This window comes from Ursus arctos, unplaced genomic scaffold (genome assembly GCF_023065955.2).
Source record: "Ursus arctos isolate Adak ecotype North America unplaced genomic scaffold, UrsArc2.0 scaffold_29, whole genome shotgun sequence".
Classification (NCBI taxonomy): Eukaryota; Metazoa; Chordata; class Mammalia; order Carnivora; family Ursidae; genus Ursus; species Ursus arctos.
In genome coordinates, this window is record NW_026622974.1 from 4,117,068 (window position 1) to 4,141,802 (window position 24,735).

The following is a 24,735-nucleotide window of genomic DNA, read 5'->3' on the forward strand; positions in this document are numbered from 1 at the left end:
TTCCTTTCAAAGAATGCTATTTAGAGGGTGTTAGAAAAGGAAAACAAACTATCTCTATAGTTTTTGTTGGTCCCTTTCTCTAATGCAGATATAGTACTCTCATTAGACTCTCCTGGGGGAAAGCAACAATAGGTATCTTTATAAGTGGAATCTGTTATGTTACGTTAGAGCACTATAACCTGGGGGCATTGATACCAGCATTATACCCAGCAGGAAAACCCTCATGATTCTCCTAATTAAGGAAGTCCTATAGGTGGACATATTTTACCTCTTTAAAATATCTGTGGTTTATTAGACATTACAAAGTAGCTTACTTTATTTTGAAATTGCTTAAATTAGCTTAGGCTTATTTAAGCTTTAAAACATTGAGAGGTTTGGCCTTTAATTTTACTCCTCCAAAGACATTAAACACTTTAGCAATGTTACTTCCTTCGCACTTGATATTATTTATAATCTGATAGCCCTCAGTAAATATTTATTGACAAGATACTTTACAATTTTTTTTCAAGATGACAACATCAGGAGGTGGAGGTTTCTGTGACTGTGGTGATACTGAAGCTTGGAAAGAGGGTCCTTACTGTCAAAAACATGAACTTAACACCTCTGAAATTGAGGAAGAAGAGGTAAAAACATTTTCACAAAGTTGTTTTTAAGGAAATACTGTTTTAACCACAAGTTTGAAATATTTTCAGACATAGGAATTAGGTTGTGAGAAAGGGATAAGCAAAATAGTCCTGTCACTGTTACCAGTGACCAGATACACTTTGCAAGTTCTTTGCATTTTATGGATGCCATACCGTTGCTGGTAGTAACTCACTTGAAATTCTGGTAATTTAATTTAATTTGGGTTTATTATTTGAGGTTTTGCTTTAAGTCCTCATTTATCATTGAAGGATTGTTTTTCCTATATGTAGAGACTAGTTACCTTGGTTGGTTTTTGTATATTTTTTTGTGTTGTGACTAAGATTTTGTAGGCTAGATACTTTTCTTTTCTCTAAGTGTACATGGTAGCCAATCCTCATCACCATCTGGCCTATCAGTGTCATTGGATATGTGATGGGACCAAGTATAAAGACAGTATACTGCTCAATACAGATTATAGTCACTCCAGCTGTAAATACGTTCTTTTTAAAATTGTTGATTCTGCATTATTTTTCTCTAAATGATATTTGTAATGATGTAGTAGACTCTTAATAAATACTTAAATTTCTGCTGCTATTTCTGACAATTTGAAGTTTGATTCAAGATCCTTATTTCAGATTTTATTTTTAAATGGCAGAGAGGTAGGTACATTCAAAGTACTTATGCATTGTTAGTAGGTCTGATATGGATTTGGGACAAGTGAACATTAATAATACTTCCTGGTGCACATACCTTACAGGTCTCAAAATTTAACCAGACTTTATGGTGTAGGACAATGTCTTTTAGACTGTGTTCCACTGTGTTTAGGACAGATTAAAATTTGTGTGAAATGGTTGAATGCTATGGAAAACATATATTTTGTGTTTCATTTGCTTTGTGTAAGTGTTCTAGGATTTGTGACAGATAGACTCCCAGTGATGAGAATTTCAGATTTCTCCACTTCTATTGGAGGAGCTCTATTGTTATCTCTTTTATGTATTGGAGTTCCATTTGTAAAAATACAAATAGACAAAGATATATTTGACAAAAAGAGCTGTACTTTAAAAAAATTTCAAAACTGGTATAAAACTATGGGAGAAAACATTTGTAAATCATACACAGTAGTCCCACCTTATCTTGTTCCAAGACCCCCTGTTAATGCCTGAAATCATGGATGGCACCAAACCCTATATATACTATGTTTTTTCCTATACATACATACCTATGATAAAATTTAATTTATAAATTAGGCACAGTAAGAGACTGACAATAACTAATAATAAAATAGAACAGTTATAACAATATATTATAATAAAAGTTATGTCAGTGCACATTCACTCATTTGCTTTTATAATATTGTACTGTGATGATGTGAGGTGATAAAATGCCTACTTTGATGAGATGAAGTGAGGTAAATGCCATAGGCATTGTGACGTAATGTTAGGCTACTGTTGACCTTCTGACCGTACATCAGAAGAAGGACTATCGGTTTCCAGTCTGCAGTTGCGCTGGGAGTCCCTGAAGCTGTGGATAGGGGGAACTTAATATATCTGACAAGGGTCTAGTATCCAGACTACATAACAACTCAACAACAAAACCACAAACAACCCCATTAAAAATGGGCCAAGGGCTTGAATAGACCCTTCTGCAAAGAAGATATGATACAAATGACCAATAAACATATGAAAACATCATTAGTTATTAGGGAAGTGCACATTGAAACCACTTCACACCCACTAAGATGGCTATAATCAGAAAGAAGAAATGTATGTGTTGGTGAGGTTGTAGAAAAATTGGAGCCCTTGTACATTGTTAAATGGGATGCGAAATGATTCAGTGCTGTGAAACAGTTTGACCGTTCCTCCATAGATTAAACAGAATTGCCATATGAGCCTGTAATTTCACTCTTAGGTGTATACCCAAAAGAACTGAAAACAAGTATTTATAAATAAGTATCAGCCATAATGTCTATCAGTGGATGAATGGATAAATGAATTATGGTATATAGATACAGTGTAATATTACTCAGACATAAAAAGGAATGAAACACTGATACATGGTACAACTTGGATGAACCTGCCAAAACATGCTAAGTGAAAGAAGCCAGACATAAAAGATCATATATTGTATGATTCCCTTGATATAAAATATCCAGAAGAGGTAAATCTGTAGACAGAATTCATACTGGTGATTGCCAAGGGCCCGGGAAGGGGGTGGGGGACTGCCTAATGGGGAAGGGGTTTTACTTTGAAGTAATAGAAATGTTTTGGAGTTCTATAGAGGTGGTAGTAGTACAATATTATGAATACCACAGAGTAGTTTACTTTAAAATGATTAAGTTTATGTTCTATGAATTTCATCTCAATAAATTATTTGAAAAGAAAAAACCCTAGGACTTTTATTATCTTTTAATGTTTGTTTTAGAGTAGACTTAAAAAATTGTCTAAGAAAATTTGCTTGCTTTTACTCTGTTGACTTTATCCTTGCGTATTAGTGGGGTAGCTATCAAATAGTGCAGACATGAGTTAATTTCCTGAATTTTAGATAGATGTTAGCAAGATCACCTTCCTGGCTGAAATTATATTGTCCTGCCTGGAGAATACATACTTCAGCAACTTGGCATTTAATTCCTCTGGACTCTACCATTTAATTCCTATTTAAGAATTCAGTTAAAAGAAATGAAGTCCTCAAGGATGAGACTGTAAGAGAAGCTATTTTTAAAACAGCATTATGTTTAGCATTCCTGTTCCCCACTCACTAAATTTATACATATATCTAGGTTTTTTATATTTTATGCTTGAAATGGAAGACAGCTATATAATTTTTGCAGTGTACTTTTTTTAATCTGTCATAGACCTGTTTTTATTGAATGTAATTTTTGTTATACATTTGGCCTTCATCTTAAGAAAAAGTTGGAAAAAACTTGATAATATACTTCTGTAGGGATAATGCCTAGCAGTTCCATAGGTCTTCTCAGCTCTTGGCATTTGGGATGGGACATTTTTTTATTATATAGGCCAGGGATCAGCAAACTGTGGCCCCGCAGGCCACATCTTATCTTCAACCTGTTACTGGCACTACCGTAAGCTAAGAATGGTTTTTATATTTTTAAATACTTGGAAAAAATCAATAGGATGGTATCTGTGGCATGTGAAAATGATAGGAAATTCAAATTTTGATGTCTAGAAGCGGAATTTTATTGCAACACAGCAATGCTTGTTATTGTCCAGAATTGCTTTTCCACTACAACAGCAAAACCGAGTAGCTACAACAAAGACCCTATAGTCTTTAAAAACTGAAAGACCCTTGAGAAGAGTTGTAGGTACAAAGCGCTTTTATAAAACTTAGAAAAATCTTCTTACTCTTCTTACTTTTCCTTACGTTCTTCAAGCTCTACACCCATTCCTTTTATTCCCCATCTCCCCATAAGCCAGTTCCACTAAGCTTATCTTTGGTGAGGATGTACTCCTTTATGTATATTTGCAATAATGTGTTGATTCCCAGTCCATGATGTTGGAATATACTGATTTTCCTTCTTTTAAAGATATTTATTTTAGAGAGAGAGCATGTGCACAAGCGGGGGAGAGGCAGAGGGAGAAGGAGAGAGAATCTCTCAAGCAGACTACCCACTCAGTGGGGAGCCCAACGCCAGGCTCAGTCTCACAACCCTGAGATCAGGACCTGGGCCCAAATCAAGAGTTGGAAGCAGAACTCACTGTGCCACCCAGGCACCCCAGAACATATTGATTTTCTTATTTGACAAATGAATATAATATTACCTAGCCATTAAGCTAAATAACATGCAGAGCATTAAGATTAAAATTGCGTAAAACATTTTGCCTAAAAGGTATGATAAACTTAGTGTGTATTTATAGTCATACTTTTTCACATTAACCTAGAATTTTTGTGACTTACTCCCTGTTAAATATAGGTGCAAAGTTCCCCATTCCATGCATACACGATGTGTACTGCTGAAAGAAAGTAGACAAGGGAGTGATTCTTACAGCATCAAGGGGGCAGTTTTCTGACCTTATTGACTTATCCCCTTTAGAGTCCTGAAAATCAGGCATTCCTTTATACCTGTAAAACTAAATGTTGCTTGTCTGTCCTTAGATAACATTCCTTTGTTTATTCTGGAAATTGGGGATTAGTAGGATATGAAGCTACAAAGATGGTTTGATGTTAGATTTTGAAGATCCTGGAATGCCATTCTAAAATTTTTAGATTTATTCTTTAGGCATTGAGGTGCCATTGATTATGTTCATTTGATTCAGTAATTGGAATCATTATGAACAGAATGTTTCAGGAAGCCTCATTTGGTGGGATGTAACATACAGGATCAAACTGAAGAGAAGCCAAAGCTGGAAGATCAGTCAGCTGGTTAAAGAAGTATTTTGAGGGGTAGAGGCAGAGCAGGAAAGAGGAGAATTAATGTACATTTAAGATGGTTGTAATTTTTTTTCTGTTCTTTCAGGATCCTCTTGTGCATTTATCAGAAGATGTGATAGCAAGAACCTACAACATTTTTGCTATTATGTTTCGATATGCAGTGGAGATACTAACCTGGGAAAAAGAAAGTGAACTGCCAGCAGATTTAGAGATAATGTAAGTACAACCCATTTATTCTTTATATTCAAATTTGTTCAAGCTCTGTTTTAACCATTTTGATTCCAATTCCTCAAATTAAGTTTAACACAGCTAGGATAGAACATACTCTTTTCTTTTTTAGTAATTAGTTTTCAGTAATACTTTCTTTCGTAGTTTTTAAATATGGTTAGTTTACTTAAGCCCCGTGTTTCAAGCACAGGCAGTTTTCTGTTCTTTGTGTAATAAACCTGGTAACTAACATTTTTACCGTTTGCATTTTGATTATTGAGGAGGTCGCAAGCTTGTGACCAGAGAGCTGGATTCTTTCATAGCTGTATGGAAGCTGTTAAGGGCTTACTTTTTCCACGTGATGTACTTGCCTCAAGCAACCTTCCCTTTAACTTTTAATTCTAACCAAGTTTTTTGGAGTCCTATTCGTATTTAAGGTTGATTACAAGTTGAAGTGAGGGTCTGATGAATATCAGTGGTTTCTTTTTTTGCTTTTTCAGTAGTGTTCTAGATACTTAGGTGTGGGTTAAGTGTTTTTAATAAAGTGAGTTGTTAACTATACTTTTTTGGAAATGTTGAAAATAGTGCCTTATGAAATTATCTTCACCTATAGGCATACCTTGTAGGTATTGCAGGTTGGTTTCCAGGCCACTGCAGTAAAGCAAGTCGAATGAATTTTTTGGTTTCCCAGTACACATGAAAGTTATGCTTACACCTTGCTGTAGTCTAATAACATTATATATAAAAAACAAAGTACATAACCTTAACTTAAAAATATTTTATTGCTAAAAGATGCTAACCATCATCTGAGATTTCTCAGGTTTCTTTTTGCTGGTGGAGGGTCCTGCCTCGATGTTGTTGGCTGCTGACTGATCAGGGAGGTGGTGGCTGTGGGTTGGGGTGGCTGCGGCAGTTTTCTTAAAATAAGATAGCAGTGAAGTTTGCCACATCGATTGACTCTTCCTTTCACTTGAACACTTAGAGGCCATTATAGAGTTTCAGTGTTGTGTCTCGGAATACAGAGGTCCAGGGAGGAGGGAGATGGGGAAACATCTGGTCAGTGTAGCAGTCAGAACACATGAAACGTTTATATTTAAGTTTGCAGTCTTAAATGAATGTGGTTCCTGGTGCTCCAACCAATTGTGACAGTTAACATCAAAGATCACTGATCACAGGTCACCGTAACAAATACAATGATGAAGAAGTTTGAAGTATTGCAAGAATTACCAAAATGTGATGCAGGGGCATGACATGAGCAAATGCTGTTGGGAAGATGGCATTGAAGAGGCTTGCTCAACACAGGGTTGCCGCAATATCTTCAAAGCGCGATAAAACAAGATGTGCCTTTACTTCAAGTTGGGAACCATCTATCAAAGATCCAAATTTAGACCCTAGAGAATAGAAGAGTTTTGTTTTTATCTTTTTGCTTCATTGTAGGTTTAAGACCACCAGTACAGAAGGGAAAAGAATGTAACTTGCTTCTCTTGTACTGTTTTCCTATCTTAGTAAATGGCATTCCATCTACCCAGAAACCTGAATCACCTATACCCATTTAGATTTCAAGTCCAGCTGGTTCTCCCTCCATCAGATCATTCTACTTCTGTTCCTCTCCATTACTGCTACCCTACTCCAAATTAATTAATTTCATCATTGACAACATTGCCTAACTGAACTGCCATATCTATTCTTGTCCCTCACGGTTCATTCTCCACATGGTAGCAAAGTGAACTTTAAGGCAAATCTTACTAATATATTTTTTTTTAGTATCACTAATGTAAATTCCAACGTGGGGCTCGAACTCATGACCCCGAGATCAGGAGTCATATGCTCTTCCAAATGAACCAGCCAGGTGCCCCAGTGGATTGTAGAATATTTAGCAACATCCCTGGCCCTTAACCACTAGATGCCGGTGGTACTCCTACCCCAATCATGACAACAGAAATGTCTCTAGACATTGCCAAGTGGTCATCTATGGGAAGTAGAGGAGAATTGCCTCCAGTTGAGAACCGTTGATAGCCAATTTTGACTTTGGGTCTCAGATTACTTCTCTGGCAGTTCTCTGAAGTCTCAGACTTGTTTTACCCTGTTGCAGCATTTTGTTCTTCTTGATAAAAGCCAGTTCACTTAGAATTATGTGTCTAATATATATCTCCCCCAGTAGGTGGTAGTGTCATAGAGCATGGGGACCACAGATGACTACCTAGCACGTTCCCTAGAACTAGAACCAAGTATGCTCTTACTTAATCAGCCTGGAGCTAGAGAATATGCAATTAGTTAATATATAATTAATGTTTTATCCCACAGAGAGAAGAGGGATACCTACTATTGCATGCTGTTTAATGATGAGGTGCATACCTATGAACAAGTTATTTATACCCTTCAGAAAGCTGTTAACTGTACACAAAAAGAAGCCATTGGCTTTGCAACTACAGTAGATCGAGATGTAAGTAATTTCATTATATTGATGTCACGTAGTAAATTTGAACCTTTACTACAAACTATTCTGAGAAAATTGAATAGACTATTTTTGTTTTAAAGATTTTATTTATTTGAGAGAGTGAGAGAGAGAGAAAGAGCACGAGTAGAGGGGAGGAGCAGAGGGAGAGGGAGAAGCAGACTCCGCACCAAGCAGGGAGCCTGATGTAGGCTCCATCCCAGGACCCTGCGATCATGACCTGAGCCACCCAGGTGCTCCTAGGCTTTTTTTTTTTTCATTTGAATATTGATGCAGATACATATTGGGTATAAATGTAAGCTGTTGTCAGAAAGTTTAGGAGGAAATGTAGATACAGTTGCCCTCCTTCTACCCAGTGATTAGAAATATTTGGTTATAGGGGCCCCTGGGTGGCTCTGTTTACTGGATAAAAAGTTATTAATACTGAATAATAATATTTTTACATGTTAATTTAAAATATCTTCATTTACCAGGGACGTAGGTCTGTTCGATACGGAGATTTTCAGTATTGTGAACAAGCAAAGTCAGTAATTGTGGTAAGTAATTTAAAAACATGTCTACACTATTACTTTTTTTTATTAGTTTAAAACTCGTTCCATGTTTTGACATTTATGAACACATTTTTCTGCCTTCGTGACTGTAAAGCCAACATCAACCAAAAATCATGTTTAGTGATATGTTTCTTAAACATTGCATTATTGCTCTATCTAGTTTTTTTAAGGTGTGTAAGATTAATATTGAAAATGAATGTTTACATGAGATACAGATTTTCTTCCTTTCTATTTCTTTATCAGAGACATCTTAGAAAGTGTTTCATTTTTGTTTTGTTTTTGATAGGGTGTCACATTACTTCATAGGACTTTAACTGGCCTTTAGCACCAAGATTAGAGTTCAAGTTATTTCTTGGTAACTTATAGCAAGTGTGCTGCATGTACTAATAGCACTTAGTGTATTATTTCTCTAAAAGAAAACTATTCCCCACATTTATATTTATTTTAAAAGATAAGAATTATTTTAAACTAGTCCATGTAAATGAACTTTATGTAAATGTCCTTTTTTGTAAATATTTTAAATATGCAGATAAAAATAGAGATAACACAGCAAATGCCTGTATGCCCACATTGTAGAGCATTTTCTTCATACGTAAATAAAATAGTGTAGACAACCCTGTATTGTCCCTTCTCTATCCTATTCCCTTTTCTCCTACCCTAGAGATAACTACTTTTATTAACTCATTTGTTTGTTTTTGTGTGTGCCTTTATACTTCCATTTATTAAATCTGTCAACATTATATATATATATATTGATTTGGAGGCCTTTAAATATTAATTCATAATGTTTCATAACAAGATTCATACCGAATGTATTATACTACAACTTTTCATTTCAGTGTTGGTACTAGGTTAATGTGTGTTGATGTATGTACCTGTGAAGAATTCTGTTGATAACTTTACCATAATTTTTCCATTCTCCTGCTGATGGACAATTAGGATAATTCCTTTTTTTTTCTTTTTGCTATGACTACCAGTTCTGCTATGGCCATTGTTTTGTCTCCCTGTTGCAAAGATGAAAAAGGTTCTCTAGGGTATATTCCAAGAAATGGGATTTCTGAGTTGTTAGGGTAGGAGCTTTTTCATCTTTACTACATTTTGCTAAGTTAGTCTCCAAGATGGTGGCACTAATATACATGCCCACCAGAGGTGTATAGAGAGTTCCCATTTCTCCATAACTTTGTCAAAACTATATGTTGTCAGATTTTTAAATTTTTGCCAATTTCATGTGTATGAATGGCATCTCGTCAATTAAATTTGCATTGCCTTAATTATGAGTATCTTATTTCATATATTTTTTTAAGATTTTATTTATTTATTTGACAGAGCACAAGTAGGAAGAGTGGTAGGCGAGGGAGAGGGAGAAGTAGGCTCCCCATTGAGCAAAGAGCCTGATGCAGGGCTCGATCCCAGGACTCTAGAATAATGACCTGAGCTAAAAGCAGACACTTAACCAACTGAGCCACCCAGGCACCTCATCTTATTTCATATTTATTTATGTTTTCTGTGAGTATCCTATTCATACCCTTTACCCATTTTGGAGGTTGTCTTTTTTCTTACTCTTTTGTTAGGGGTTATTTATGTAACCTGAATTGTGGTCTTTTGTTGCAAATATCTTTTCCCAAGATGTGACTTAATTTAAATTCATCTCTGGTGCCTTTCGTTGATCAAAAGCTTTATTTATTTATTTTATTTTTTTTAAAGATTTTATTTTATTTATGTGACAGAGATAGACAGCCAGCAGAGAGGAAACACAAGCAGGGGGAGTGGGAGAGGAAGAAGCAGGCTCCCAGCGGAGGAGCCCGATGTGGGACTCAATCCTGGAACGCCAGGATCATGCCCTGAGCTGAAGGCAGACGCTTAACGACTGCGCTATTCAGGCGCCCCTGATCAAAAGCTTTAAATTTTAATGTAGCAAAATATATCTTTTTCTTTATGATTTCTACATTTTATGTCTTATTTGAAAATTCTTTCTTTATATCTGGACATACTCAGTTTAATAATGCACGGGAAACTATACTGTGGTTGGGTAAAAGAATATTTCCATTTTTAGGAAATGCAGACTAAATATTAAGGAATAAGGAGGCATGATGCATGGTGCATATAACATACCCTCAGTGGTTCTTGGGGTTTTTTGTTCTTTTAAGTGCGTGTATGTATATTTGTGGAGAGAAATGATAAAGCAGTTGGGATAAAAGGTTTACAATAGATGAACCTAAGTAAAGGAAAGAGGGTATTTTTTCTTATATTGGTTGCTTTATAACTTCTTACGTTTAGTACGTATCATTTCAATTTTTCCTTTTTAAAAAAATTAGTATTTGTAAACTCTCGTGTCATTTATGTAGATACTTTCATAATATAGAAAAGAAAGTCCAGAAGCAGATACTAGCTAGAAGGAAAATATAGGAAACTATAGATACATTCTAAGGGAAGAGGAGAGCTTCTAAACCAATACTAGAACCCCAGGATTTAAAAACGGAATGTATTTTTTGGCTATATAAAAAAATAAGCATAGCAAGATATTCCATAAACAAAGTCAAAAGACAAACAGTAGATTTAGCAAAATTATTTCTAACATAAAGGATGGACATTTAATGTTTATGATAAACAGAATAGCCATAGATTATCAAGTAGGGGACAAACAACAAAATAGAAAAATGAACATAGGATATGGAAAGGCAATTACGGCAGAGAAAAATCTAGGCAATCAGTATACATGAAGAGACTCACTTGTTAGTAATCAGTAAAATGACAGGGAGATTTCATATTCATCAGGTTGGAGAGGTTAGAGTGATAATATACCTTACTGGCAGAGATGCAGAGAATAGGAATGCTTGTGTAAAATAAATTGCTACAGCATTTGGGGAAATAATTTAGTAGCATCTGTTATTAAAGTTTTACCTTTCCTAAGAATTTATCCCATAGAAATGTAAGCACTAGCAAGTGTGTATACAAAGACGTTCAGTGCTGCTTTTTTTGTAGTCACAGAAGACTGAAAACAAAGGGAATATGAATGCCCTTCTCTAGAGGATGTTTGAATAAATCCACACCACAGAATATTATGAGTCATTAACCCAAAAAAATCGGTTAACGCAAAGATGCACAAGAGTATGTATAGTATCCCATTTTTGTAAATCAAATAAAAATCTTTATGAATGTATACATATATAATATATAGGTAGAGAAAATATGCAAAGATGTACTGTGTTAATGTGGGTTATGGGGATGGGATGAAGTTTGGGGTAGAAAGATGATCCAAACAAAAAGTGAGAAGGGGGAATAAAAATTTAAAAATTGTGGTAGACTTAAGTAGACATTTCTTCAAAGAAGGTATATAAATTTCCAATAAGCACATGAAAACATGGTCAACATCACTAATGGCTAAGGAAATGCAAATAATAACTATGATGTGATACCATCTGATAACCATTTGAATGGCTATTATAAACAAAGAAAAACCATAACAACGTCACAGCTGTTGGCAAGGATATGGAGAAATTGCAACCCTTGTGCACGCTGCTGGTGGGAATGTAAAATGGTATAGCTACTATGGAAAACTGTAATGTGGCTCCTCTAAAAATTAAAAAGAGAATTATCATATGATCCAGCAGTTTTGCTTTTGGGTATATGCACAAAAGATTTGAAAGCAGGGTCTAAGAGATATTTGTACACCTATGTTCATAGCAGCATTGTTATTCACAATAGACAAAAGACAGGAGCAACTCAAGTGTCTATTGATGGATGAATGGATAAATAAATTATCTATATACATACAATAGAATATCATTCAGCCTTAAAAAGGAAGAAAATTCTGATGCATGCTACAACATAGATGAACCTTGAGGATATTATGCTAAGAGAAATAAGCCAGTCACAAGAAGATAAATACTGTATGATTCCGTTTATATGATACCTATCGTGTTTGGTGGGTATAGAGTTTGGTTTTTTCAAGATGAAAAGAGTTCTGGAGACTGGTTACACCACAGTGTGAATGTACTTAAAAATGGTTACGTTGGAAATTGTAGTTTATTATACAACAGGGTTTTTGTTTTTTTTTTTTAAGTATTGATAGCATCACTTCTGTACAGTGAAGCAAATTACTTAAATAAGTATGTAATTGCATTTAAGAAATTAAAGACCTAAAACAAATGTAAGCATTTAAATAATTTCTAGTTGGTGGGGCTGATTTTCAAGTATAGGACCAAAGATTCAGGTTACTCATATGTTAGAACTTCTTACTTTTTTGTAAGAATCCTAAGATTCTTTCTAGATCATTGGGATCTGAGTAAGGCAAGCCAAGTGGTATTTTTCTTACACTCATACATGAAAAAAAAAATTCTCTTGTAATAATGAGAGTATAGTTACATTAAATAAAAATACTTGCTTTTTTCTATAAGATAGCCTTTTTAAGTTTGTTTTTTCATTCTGCCATTTCTTTTTAAGAGAAATACCAGTAGACAGACAAAGCCACTCAAAGTTCAAGTTATGCATTCGTCTATTGTCGCACATCAGAATTTTGGTTTGAAACTTTTGTCTTGGCTGGGAAGTATTATTGGATATTCAGGTAGGTTCACAGAACTATTTTGGAGAAAATATCAAGTGAAATAATTTATTTAATTTCACATTTTAAAATACCATCTCGGAATATCTTTATTCACAGAAAAACCCGTGTTTCTCAAAATTTGATCCACAAGATTTTTTTATATGCATGCAAAGGAGTCTGTGTTCAAATAAAGGCAAGAAATATTGGATTAAACAATAGTAAATGACTTCAATATGCTAATGAAACCTAAATCTCGCAGACTTAATGCAAGAACCTTTTTTTTTTTTAACAGCATTCTGTGGAACTGTGTTCCACTGAGCAAGCTGGAAAATAATACTGTAAATAATAAAAAAAACAAAACAAAACAAAAAACCTAAATGATTAGCAGTTTAAAGGATACAACGCTAATGTTGATATCTTTGTTTGACTCCTCCAGCTTTTGGTTACTAATAATTTGCAACTCCAAACACTTGCCGATTTGAAATTACTGATTTATATTTGGTATGTTTTGTCTTTCCACATTCCACAAATTAGATAATCTTTTTAATGTGGTGACAGAATGAAGAACCCACATGGCTAAAGCCAAAAATACAAGTTTGGTGTATAAAATGTAACACTAAAGAGAAAAACAGGAGTAGATCTAAGCTATCTGTCATACTGTTCTTTAGAAAGCAAGAGAGGTGGTTTGGATAAATGACATTCTGATCTTTAAAGAGAAGGTCTAAAATATTTGAACTAAAGGAGTATTGCCACTTTGTGAACAGACCGTTGCAAAAAATACGGAGGTGTTGAAATTTAGGAGACCATGTTTGCTTGCCTTTTTAAGTGTCTCTTCAATTATTTTTCTTATGCTCAATGTTTTAGTTTTGGTGTTGTCCATTGGATACCTGTGCACCAAGTTCTGTGCTAGAGAAGTAATGAATGGAAGCAATTTCCTGCCAAAATTTTTTTTGAGATATTTGCCATTAATTATTTAAAGACCTAGACTCTTATTTAATACGTACATACGTATTTCTCTTTAGTGTTATAAACAACTTATGTTTGGTGGCTTTTAAAATTTTTAAAGTACTCCATTTTTTTCTGATTATTTGGCATGCTTATAGAAGACTAAAAGCTGATTTTAATTATAAAGTATGAAACATAAAGGTATTAAAGTTTTGGTTATGTTAATGCTTATGTTAATATTTGAAGAACTTTTTTTTTTAAGTTCAGCATTTAGAAAATGTAGGAATTTGTTTTCCAGGACCTTTCACATAGTAGGTACACATAGGTTCACAGAGAACATTTGTTTAACGAGTGGAAACATTTTGCATAGCACTGATAAATGGACTGCTATTTATTATAGTACAGAGGCCATGCATTCTTTTTTTTTTAAATGGCAGCACAATTACATATTATAGCTACCTTCAGTTATCATGGGATGTAACAATTTTATTATTATCTGGTTTAATTAGCATAGGTGCTTAAAGAACTGTATTTAAATTCTTTACAACATAAGAGGTCGTTGCCCTTCTGGTAGGCTTATATTTTGGTGTTCTGTTATAAGTGTTGCTGTATAATGCGAGATTTGGAATTTTTCTTTTTGTGAAAATGTTAATAAAATAATATGTTTACTTTTTCTGAATAAATTTGACCTTTAGTAAACATGTAGAACTCTATAGATTTGCTGGAACGGTTCTATTGAAATGTCATTTCATTTTAATACTTGAAGTTCCTGTTTCACTGACTGCTCTTCTTCCTGTTTTAAGATGGGCTTCGCCGAATTTTATGTCAAGTTGGTTTACAAGAAGGGCCAGATGGCGAAAACTCTTCTCTAGTGGATAGATTGATGCTTAATGATTCCAAATTGTGGAAAGGTAATCTAACTACTTTCAGGGTATAGGAAAACCTTAAATAGGTAATTGGGAAAAGTTTTTTTTTTTCATTTGGGAAGGTATTTAATAAATATATTTATAGTTTTTAGAATTAGCACATGCAGTTTTATTCTTTGGAAAAAACATAAACAGATTTTGCAGTCCATGACCCAAATTAAATAACCCTTATATTTTGTTAGGAAACTATTTTTAGAAAAACTAATTTTTCAAGGAGCAGATTGCAAATATTTTATACTGAAGAACACAGTTTGAGTTTTGCTCTTGAGACTTAAAATACAATTGAACATATAAAAACTTCGGAAATGTAATTTTTGGCTTGTTTGATACATCTTTATTTCACATCTACTCTTTTTGTAACAGGTGCTAGGAGTGTGTATCATCAGTTGTTTATGAGCAGTCTGCTTATGGATTTGAAATACAAGAAATTGTTTGCTGTTCGATTTGCAAAGGTAAGTAGTCTCTCAGTTTGAAATTTAACAAAAGAGTCAGGTTATATACAGAGTAAATATAACCCATGATTATATCCAGGCTTTATAATATTAGCAACTAATAGTATTATGTCACTGTGTTGATTTTAAATTCTAAGAAACTACAATAGATGATCTTTTTATCTTTTATAAATAGAGTAAAATTCCAGCAGTAAGGCTTTTCTTTTTCATCACCTGCCATAATAATAATACAAATATCCAACTGTGAAATGTATATGATATCAAATGGTAAATGAAGAATTTAAACCTATGCCATTGTGAATTTTGTATGGTATTATTCCCATTAAAATTTGTATAAGGAAAAGATAATCTTAGCTGAAATGACATGTATATATGGATATGATTTAAGAATCATGAACTCTTGGTTGTTGGTATTGTTGAGTTATGTTCTTCTCCCTTTTCATAGTATGTGCTTATTTTTTCTTATTCACCTCAATTAGGAGTTCTTAATCAAGGAAGCATGTAAGGATCATTTGGGGAGCTCTTTCAGAATATATGTATTTGTGTCCCATTCTCAAACTTAAGCAAATTCACCAAGAATGGGGTCCAAGCATGTGTACTTGGAAAGAGCCATCAGGTGATTCTGGTATACATCCATAAGAGATAAAAGCCTGGTTTCATCAGAGACCATGTGGAGCTGCTGTAGTTTAGCCCTACCTGTGTACAATAACGTCCCAGGATTTTAGAAGCTCTTACTCCTATTTGAGCTCATAAATTGCCATTGTGCTCAAGAAGATTGTATGGTGAATCAGTATTTATACAAAACTTAATTGGTAGAAGTCATTTCAGTTATCATTCTCATAGCAGTGTTATCTTATTGACTCCTCCAGCACTGACTTTTCATTATAATCCTTAAACATTTGGTCCATGTGGATTAGAGGTGAATCTCCCCCTTGTTGTTTAGAGTTACCAGCAGTTGCAGAGAGATTTTATGGAGGATGATCACGAGCGAGCAGTGTCCGTGACTGCTCTGTCTGTCCAGTTCTTCACCGCACCTACTCTGGTGAGTAGTGCTTGCCTTTTCTTTGTAACTGATAGCTGGCACTCCTTGCCTTTTTTTGCCTTCTTAATAGAACTATGAGCGTTTGCAGAGTGATTATGTGACAGATGACCACGACAGAGAGTTTTCAATCGCAGACCTCTCGGTTCAGATATTCACGGTTCCTTCACTTGTAAGTACTAAAAGACTAAGAAGAACTTTCTTGTTTGCCATTGACAGAAGTAAAGCCTTAAAATACTAGAGAATGAAGATCTGTATATTCCTGAATAGAGTAATATTTTATTAATGGGTGATCGGACTTCAGACACCTTCAGCCATACTAGAACATACCCTTCAGTATGTAATCTAGAAAGAAAAAGTTATTTAAACTTAATCTGTACCTTCTCATACTACTTCCCTGAGGTTTTGAACTGATAAGTTAAAAATTTAGCTGATTGGTTTAACAAATGTATCCATTAGAAACAGCACATTATCTACAATCTCACATTTTGAGAAGCTGCCTCCCCCCGCCGTAAGGGAAAGGTAGTTAAGGCAACTGAATCACAGTGATTGTACTAAGTTTCACTGGTTGCCCGGGAGGCATCACTATGTTTTAGTGCTATTCAGTAATTAAAATTCATATTTAATTTATTTAACAAAAATGTATTGAGATCTATTATTTATTGGGCATAGTTCTAAGCTTTGGGTATACAGCAGTGAACAAAAACAGATGTGGTCCTTACCCTCAGGGAACTTAAAATAATGGGAAAGACTCATAAAATTGGTTAATTAAAATTATAATGAAAACTCAAGAATTTGGTTGTATTTAAAGAGAATAGTAGAGAGATCAGACCTTTTCTCAGAGTTCAGAGAGGAATTCTATAAGGAAGGCACCTTTACGTGGGGTCGTGAAGGAAAGTTCACTTAAGGGGCTAGCACTTGAGCAGGTCCTGAAGTAGGAAAGTTCCTATCTAGGAAACAGAAGGAAAGCCAGCACAGTTGAAGATCTTTGAATATGGAATAAAATGAGACCAGAAACGAAGGAGGGTGCTAAATTGTATAGGATTCTAGGGTTATTTTCCTACGAGGTGCATTTTCCAATTGTTTGTTTGCTTGCTTGCTTGCTTTTAACAAGTGTTTTTCCCAGGATTACCTTTACGTCCAAGGATGTATTCTGGTACAGTTGAAGCTGTCTGTATCCACTAATGAGATATTATAGGCCAAGTGAAGGATTTTGGTTTTATGGGAAGGCAGTCAAGGTTTTAAGTGGCATTTACATCATCATGTTTGTGATTTTTAAAAAATCATGCTGTTTGTGATTTGGAGAACAAATTGACGGGGCAAAAGTGAGTGTGGGGAACCTAATTATGAAGCTGATGCAATGATCCAGACAAGAATTGGTGGTAACTTGAGCTGGGATTGTGGCAGTGGATATGAGTTGTGAAATAGATTTAAGTAGTAAAATCTACAGAATTGGCTAGACTAGGGTTTGAGGGATCAGTTGGTGATTTGTTGGTTGTTTGGAGGGAAAGGGTAAAGATGACTCCCAGGTTTGTGACTTGCAGCCCAATGGATGTCGTGCCACTTGCATAAGAGGGTTTTGGAGAATGAGTAGGATTTGTGAAGAGAGACACTTTCATTTTAGTCAGGGATGTCTGAGAAGCCTCTGAGATAATCCTGTGTGTGTTCATATCTGTGCTTCCTCCATTGATCTGTTTGTCCATTTCCATGTCAGTACCCAGTTTTAATAATTTTAGCTTAATACTCTATTTTGATACCTTGTAGGGCTAACTCTTCCATTATTCTCTTCTAATAATTTCTTTAATGTTCTCAGGCTTTTTTTTTTTTTTTTTTTTTAAGATTAACTAAAATCACAAAAAAACACATTAGGATTTTGATTGAAAATGTATTTAAAGTTTTGGGAAGAACTGATATCTCTGCAATATCGAATATCCCCATCCAAGAACATAATTTGTCCTCATTTGTTAAGTTTTATTTTATGCTCTTACTACAAACTTCATAGTTCTCTCGTTATGGGTCTTACACATTTTTAATCTGGTTATGTCTGTTATGTAGGAAAAGCACTGATATTTACATATTCATCTTGTATCTCTCTGGTCCTCTTAATTAACATTTCTTCTAATATTTTGTGTTGATTCCTTGGGATTTTGAGTAATCAGATTACAAGTAATTTTTGTTTCTTCTAATATTTCAACTTTTATTTTTTGTTTCTCGTCTGATTCCTTTAGTTAAAAACACTAGAAATAGCGTATGTACTCATTTATTCAGAACTTACTTATTTAGCACCTTTACTGAGTAGGTACTGTCGTGGGCTCTAGAGGTAAATATTGCAGTGAACAAGCAGACAAAAGTCCCTGTTCCCATGGAATTTATAGTCTAATTGGGAGGAGACAGATAAAACAGTTGCATACCGTTTATAAGTCAAGTGTTGATAAGTGCTATGAAGTAGAAAAAGCAGGTTAAGGGAATAGAGACTGACAGTGAAGGGGTGATATTTTATACAAAGTTATCAGAAGGCCTCTCAGCGAAGTAGTGTTTGGACAGGAACCTGAAGAAAGAGACAGATGAGTAATGTGACTAACTGGTGAAAGAGCCTCCTGAGGGAACAGCAAGTACAAAAGTTCCAAGATGAATGTGCACTTGGCATTTTGGAAGAAAGAATCCCAAACAGGACAGTGTTTCTAAATAAATGAAGAAAATGGTCAGTGACATCATTGAGTTTGGGGATAGGGTTGAAGATGAAATGGGCAAGGCCATTGTGAGAGCTTAGGTCTTTTGTCTAAAGAAATTAGAAAAAGGGAAATAATAAAGAGCAAGAATTAATAAAACAAAGCAAATATACATAAGGGGAAAATCAGTGCAACCAAAAGTTGGTTCTTTTAAAACACCAAGGGAAAGGAATAGATATTTAGAAAGACTAATAAGAAAAATAGAAAAGTTTGTGGGGCGCCTGGGTGGCACAGTCGTTAAGCGTCTGCCTTTGGCTCAGGGCGTGATCCCGGAGTCCTGGGATCGAGCCTCACGTCGGGCTCCTCTGCTGGGAGCCTGCTTCTTCCTCTCCCACTCCCCCTGCTTGTGTTCCCTCTCTCGCTGGCTGTCTCTCTCTGTGTCAAATAAATAAAGAAAATCTTTAAAAAAAAAAAATGGGGGAAATCAGCTGGCATGACTCACCTTATTAACAGAAAAAAAGATGTATCAAATGCTTTTTTCTGAATTAATGAAAATTCAGCACTCGTAATTTAAAACAAAAAATACCTCATACCTACGAATGAAACAGAACTTTAACAAAACAAACTTTAACAAAACAAAACAAAAAATAAAAACCTAAAGCAAACATTCTACTTAATGCTGAGTATTAAAAGCTTTTCCCCTGAGATCAGGAATGAGAAAATTCCTGCTTTTATTCACCACATGATGACTACCATCCTTTTTATAATTCCTTGAGGTGTTTAAGTTGTCGGCTTTCAGCCTTTCTTTCCTGATAAGTGCATTTAAGTCTTAAGTTTCCATATAAGCATAACGTTAGCTGCATCCCACAATTTCGTAATGTCCTATTTTTATTATTCAGCTCAAAAAATTCACTGAGTTCCTTCATGATCTCTTTCTTGACCCATTTGTTCTTTGTGATTATACTTCTTAGAGATATATGCTAAATTTCAAAGCATTTGGGTATTTTCTAATTATCTTGTTAAGAATTCTGCTTAATTTCTGGGGGTGGGGGGATGGGTGAAATAGGTGATGGGGATCAAGGAGTACCCTTGTGATAAGCACCAGGTGCTGTACAGAAGTGTTAAATCACTATATTGTACACGTGAAACTACTATTACATTGTATTCTAATTGGAATTTAAATAAAAACTAAAAAAAGGTGGAAAAAAAAAGAATTCTGCTTAATTTCACTGTGGTCAGAAAACATGCTGATTTCAGTCCTCTGTTGAGTCTAGTTTTATGGCCCAGAATGTTTTCAGTTTTGATAAATATCCCATGTGGACTTGAAAATAATATATATTCTCTTATTTGGTGCAGTATTTCTATATGTCAAGTAGGTCAAGTTTGTTCATTTTCATTGTGTAAGTCTTACATACTTACTAGTTTTCTGTCTACTTGTTCTGTCAACTGTTGAAGTATCTTAGAGTTTCCCACAGTGATTGTTGGATTTGTCTTTCTCCTTTTAGTTCTGTTTTTATATACCTGCTTTATATGTCTTTATGTTATTGGATACATACAAATTTAGAATTGTACCTCCTAGATTAACCCTTTTATCATTACGAATTACCTTTTTCATCTCAGATAATACTCCTGACTTAAAGTAATTTATCTGATACTACAGCAAGAGCTCCTTTCTTTTGGTTAGTGTTTGCATAGTATGTCTCTTCCATGGTTACATTTTACCTTCCTTTTTTTTTTTTTTTTTTTTTTTTTGAAGAGAGAGAGAGTGGGGAGTGGAGGAAGGGGCAGAGAGAGAATCTCAAGCAGGCTCCACGCCCAGCACAGAGCCCGACATGGGCCTCATCTCACAACCCTGAGATCATGACCTGAGCTGAAATTAAGAGTTGGACGCTTAACCAACTGAGCCACCCAGGCACCTCACATTTTTAACTTTTTTTGTGCCCTTATATTAAACTTACAACACTTTTTTTTGTTTACCCAATCTGACACTCCTGATGATGTAATCAGATTACTGCTCTTTTAATGTAATTACTAGTACATTTGGCTTTAAATTTGCCACCTTGTGATTTGTTTTGTTTGAACCACGTGTTTTGTTTCTTTTTCTCTTCTTTTTTACCTTCTTTTGGATTAAATAGTTATTATTTCTTTCCCCCCACCCTTTATTAACTGGTTTGTTGTACATTCACTTACTCTTCTCCTAAGAGTGACTCTAAAGCAGTTTTATTCCAAAGTGCCAGTAATGACAGGATAAACAACGTGTACCAGAATGTGAACCAACAGCATTGCTCTCGGCAAAACTCTTGCTGTGAGAAAAAAACGTCGGCTAAATTAAACTGTGACCAGTAGTTGATTTATCTTCTCGTCACAACTGGCAACAAGCAGTTTGCAGGCTGCTGGTCCATGGACCATACTTCGAGTAGCAGTGCCCTGGAGGTTATGGTGTGCATCCCTGACATGACAGGCAAGCGCCATGTTTCAGCCCCTGAAGGGTGGGAGTCTAGACTTCTCCACTCAGCCTTTACTGGTGTAGGTGGGTACGGAGCTACAGTTTTTTCTGTAGCGGTTGCCTAGAGTAAAGGGGTTATTGTCTGAAAGTTTTCTGTCCTGCTGGATTACTTCTTCCTGTGTTTGAGAGAACGGGCTTTTATTTGGGCTTTTTAAAAAAAATCTGTGCCCTTTGGCATTTTCAGGTTACCAGCTTCTTAGAACTCTCTGCCATGTCATTTCTTGGGTCCGCTGAGGTCCCTAGCCAGTCTGCCTTCTTCTAGCCACCTTTCTGAATCTTCTGGTGTTATTTTGCATATAATCTCCAGAATTTTTAGGGGTACTTAGTGAGAAAACTACACCTATTCTCTCTTACCTGATTCATGAAGCAAAAATCCATTCTTTTTTTTTTTTTTTAATGGATTCCAGTTTTCTGGTGAAATTCTCCATTTTTCCCTCAATTTTCTGAACATGTAAATCTTAGCTCTTTTGAAGTCATGGTGTGGGAGTGCCTGGGTGACTCAGTCGAACTTCCGATTCTTGATTTCAGCTCGGGTCATGATCTCAGGGTAGTGGCGTCGAGCCCCATGTCAGGCTCTGTGCTCAGTATGGAGTCTGCTTGGGATTCTCTCTCTCTTCCTTTCCCTCTGTCCCTCCCCATGGTCACGTGCACGCGCTCTCTCTCTCCAAAACGGATAAATAAAATCTTAAATAGAGTCATAGTCTGATAATGTCATTATCTAGATCATTTGTAGTTGTATTCCTATTTAATTTTTTTATATTTTTGCCCCTTTTGATTTTTAGCCATTTGAAATGCTTAATAACTTTTTATTGACATTTGTCTTAGGTTTCAGCAGTCTTGCTATGATCTATGTAGGTTTGGTTTTCTTTATAAATATTGGAATTTGTAGCTATTGTATCCCTAGGCTGGTGGCTTTCTCGGTTTTGGAAATTTTGGAGTCCTCTCTCCTCAGATATGGTCTCTGCCCCGTTCTCTTTCTGATTGCCTTCTGATAGGATGTTTTTTATTACAAAATCTTAGACACTGCATGATATCTTTCTCCTAAGAAGATTCCCCTTAATGTTAGGCAGGTGGAGTGAGGCCCATCACCCTTAGTCTAGTTAGGAATTGACATAACTCCAGATTGTTTTGATAAGACTCTATCTTCTGAGTCATCCTCACCCCTGCAACATTACCCTCTAAGGGTTCCTAGGCGAGAGCCTAGAAGGTTCACTAGAGTTCCTCCTTTCTCTAGGGTCCTGAACTTGTTTTGTTTCCTCCACTTGCTAAAACTGCCACATCACTCCTTTGCTCTTCTAGTCTTTCTGCTCTTAGACTCCTGGCCTGCACAGCTTCAGAATTTTGCAGATGTCTTATGGGGAAAACTGGAAGAAAGTTGGACTCCATTCCTACCCTTCTGTTCTTACTAGAGTCCTGGCCACCCCACTCCCCGCATCAGCTGAAATCCCGGATTTTTCTCCCTGTTAGCACCTTTATCAGACTCTTTCCTGGGATCTTCTATCCCATTTTCCCCTGCTCCCAGAAGAGTCAGATGCTGAAGGAAAAGCAGCTACAGGATGTTGGCTCGCCTCCCTCTGCCGTGCCGCTTATCCATGGTTTTATCCCCTCTAATCCTTATTGCCTCAGCAGCTCTCTAATGATTTCAAACTTTTTTTCCCTTATTGATCTTTTCTGGTTTTTCTTGGGTGGGGGGAGATGTTGGTTAGCCTCAAGCTTCTTCCATCATGACTGGAAGCAGAAGAGTACATTTATAGTTTCTTGAAAAAGCATCATTAATTCTGCGTATCCCTGCTTAAAAATCAATTGCATAGATATTAGTGAAATGTTATATATCAGTGATAGAATCCCATATATTGGTCTTCTGGGTTAACTGAAAATTCAGTCTTTAAATAGCCTTGTCAAGAACCAATACCAATAATTCAAGTGATCATAGTATCTTACTTGTTCTAATTTGTTTTTATTAAATGTGCCCTAATTTATAGTCAGCATTACCCCTGTATGCTCTGTCATGTTTAGTTTAACATAAAATTGAGCCTCATTTCGGGCTCTGTGCTCATTTTGGAGTTGGCTTGGGATTCTCTCTCTCCCTCTGCCCCTGCCCCTCCTGCTGCACGTGCTCTGTCTCTCAAAATAAATAAATTCTTTGTAAAAAATAAAGTTTTTCAGAGTCTTAGGAGGGACTACGGCCCATTCTGAATATGCTGTTAGATATGTAATGAGCTTTGCAACCCAAGATTGAATACAAATTACATAAAATGAATAAAATCCAAATTAAGGTAAGTAGCAGTAATATATTTTAAAGCAAAGTGAGTTGTAGGCATTTAAAAATTAAGCAGTTTTTTAGGGTGATAAGAAGTACTAGAACTGTATAATAATGTTACATATTTAATCTCAAAGATTACCTTGAAAGTTTAGCAACAATCTAGGCATGAGATGATAAAGCCAAGCACTTTTTAACAAGTTTTTTTTTCTTCTTTAATGTTGTAACCTTGGAAAATACGCTTTCTCTAGTTTTCTTTCTACAAGTAGAAATGCCTGAGTAACTCCCCTGTTCTAATGGAACAGTACTAATGGTGTCTTATTGATTTTTTTTTTTAAGTTGACACCCATGACAATCAGAATCCAATCCAAATTACGCAGTGGATAAACCATCGCTCTTAACAGTCATCTGAAACTGAAAATGCCAAATAAATGCCTTCATTGGTGAGATTTACATTCCACCAATATTAAATTGTCTCTACCAAACTTCCTTCAACTATTGGTTGTAAGTCTTATAAGCATGCTCTTCAGAGTTTTTTCTTAGGTCATTCAAATTGCATTATACTCATTTAAGTTTCTCAAGGTCAACTAATATAGCAAACAAAAAACCAAAAAGGAATATCCTTTTATCTTAACATATCGATACCTCTTCTTCTTCAAACTTGACCTTAGTCTTCGCTGTGTAGGAAAATGAACAGAAATTAATCCTGTTGATTTTTGAGGTTTTTGTGGCCTGTGTCCTGGCAATGTGATAATGACTTTTGAGTTTTTCAAAGGAATATTTAACTATATAGATTTTCTCTTTATCTGATGACCTTAGAACTTTTACATTAGAACACTACTATAGTCTTAGACTTCTATCTTCTGTACTTTTTTGTCCTTTTTTTTTTTTTTTAAGATTTATTTATTTGGGAGAGAGTGAGTGTGCGTGGACAGGCAGGGGGAGGGGCTAAGAGAGGGTGAGAAGTATGGAGCCTGAAATGTAACTCAATCCCATGACCCTGAGATCATGACCTGAGCCGAAATCAAGAAGTCAGACACTCAGTCGACTAAGCCACCCAGGCACCCCTGTCCTACTTTTTGATGCAGCTTTCTGTATTGCTTATTGATTAATGAGAGACCTAGTTATATAGTTTCCCAACACCAATAATACCCTTGAACCTGGTGAGGCCA

At 35.5% G+C, this 24,735-nt stretch overlaps 1 protein-coding gene across 7 annotated transcripts in view; it reads left to right on the forward strand.

Annotated features, from left to right (window-relative positions):
• Positions 1 to 24,735, forward strand: part of UBR2 (ubiquitin protein ligase E3 component n-recognin 2) — a 115,082-nt gene that overhangs the window by 39,443 nt on the left and 50,904 nt on the right. For 4 of the 7 annotated variants that reach the window (XM_026507436.4, XM_026507439.4, XM_026507438.4 and 1 more), the window contains exons 4-11: positions 510 to 623; positions 5,096 to 5,226; positions 7,522 to 7,660; positions 8,146 to 8,208; positions 12,667 to 12,787; positions 14,515 to 14,622; positions 15,001 to 15,089; positions 16,202 to 16,300. In XM_026507436.4, the coding sequence (XP_026363221.2) occupies positions 510 to 623; positions 5,096 to 5,226; positions 7,522 to 7,660; positions 8,146 to 8,208; positions 12,667 to 12,787; positions 14,515 to 14,622; positions 15,001 to 15,089; positions 16,202 to 16,300 (864 nt within the window). Of the gene's footprint in view, positions 1 to 509; positions 624 to 5,095; positions 5,227 to 7,521; positions 7,661 to 8,145; positions 8,209 to 12,666; positions 12,788 to 14,514; positions 14,623 to 15,000; positions 15,090 to 16,032; positions 16,132 to 16,201; positions 16,301 to 24,735 lie in introns of all 7 variants that reach the window. The other 3 variants (XM_026507437.4, XM_048219706.2, XM_048219705.2) reach the window with 1 other exon arrangement.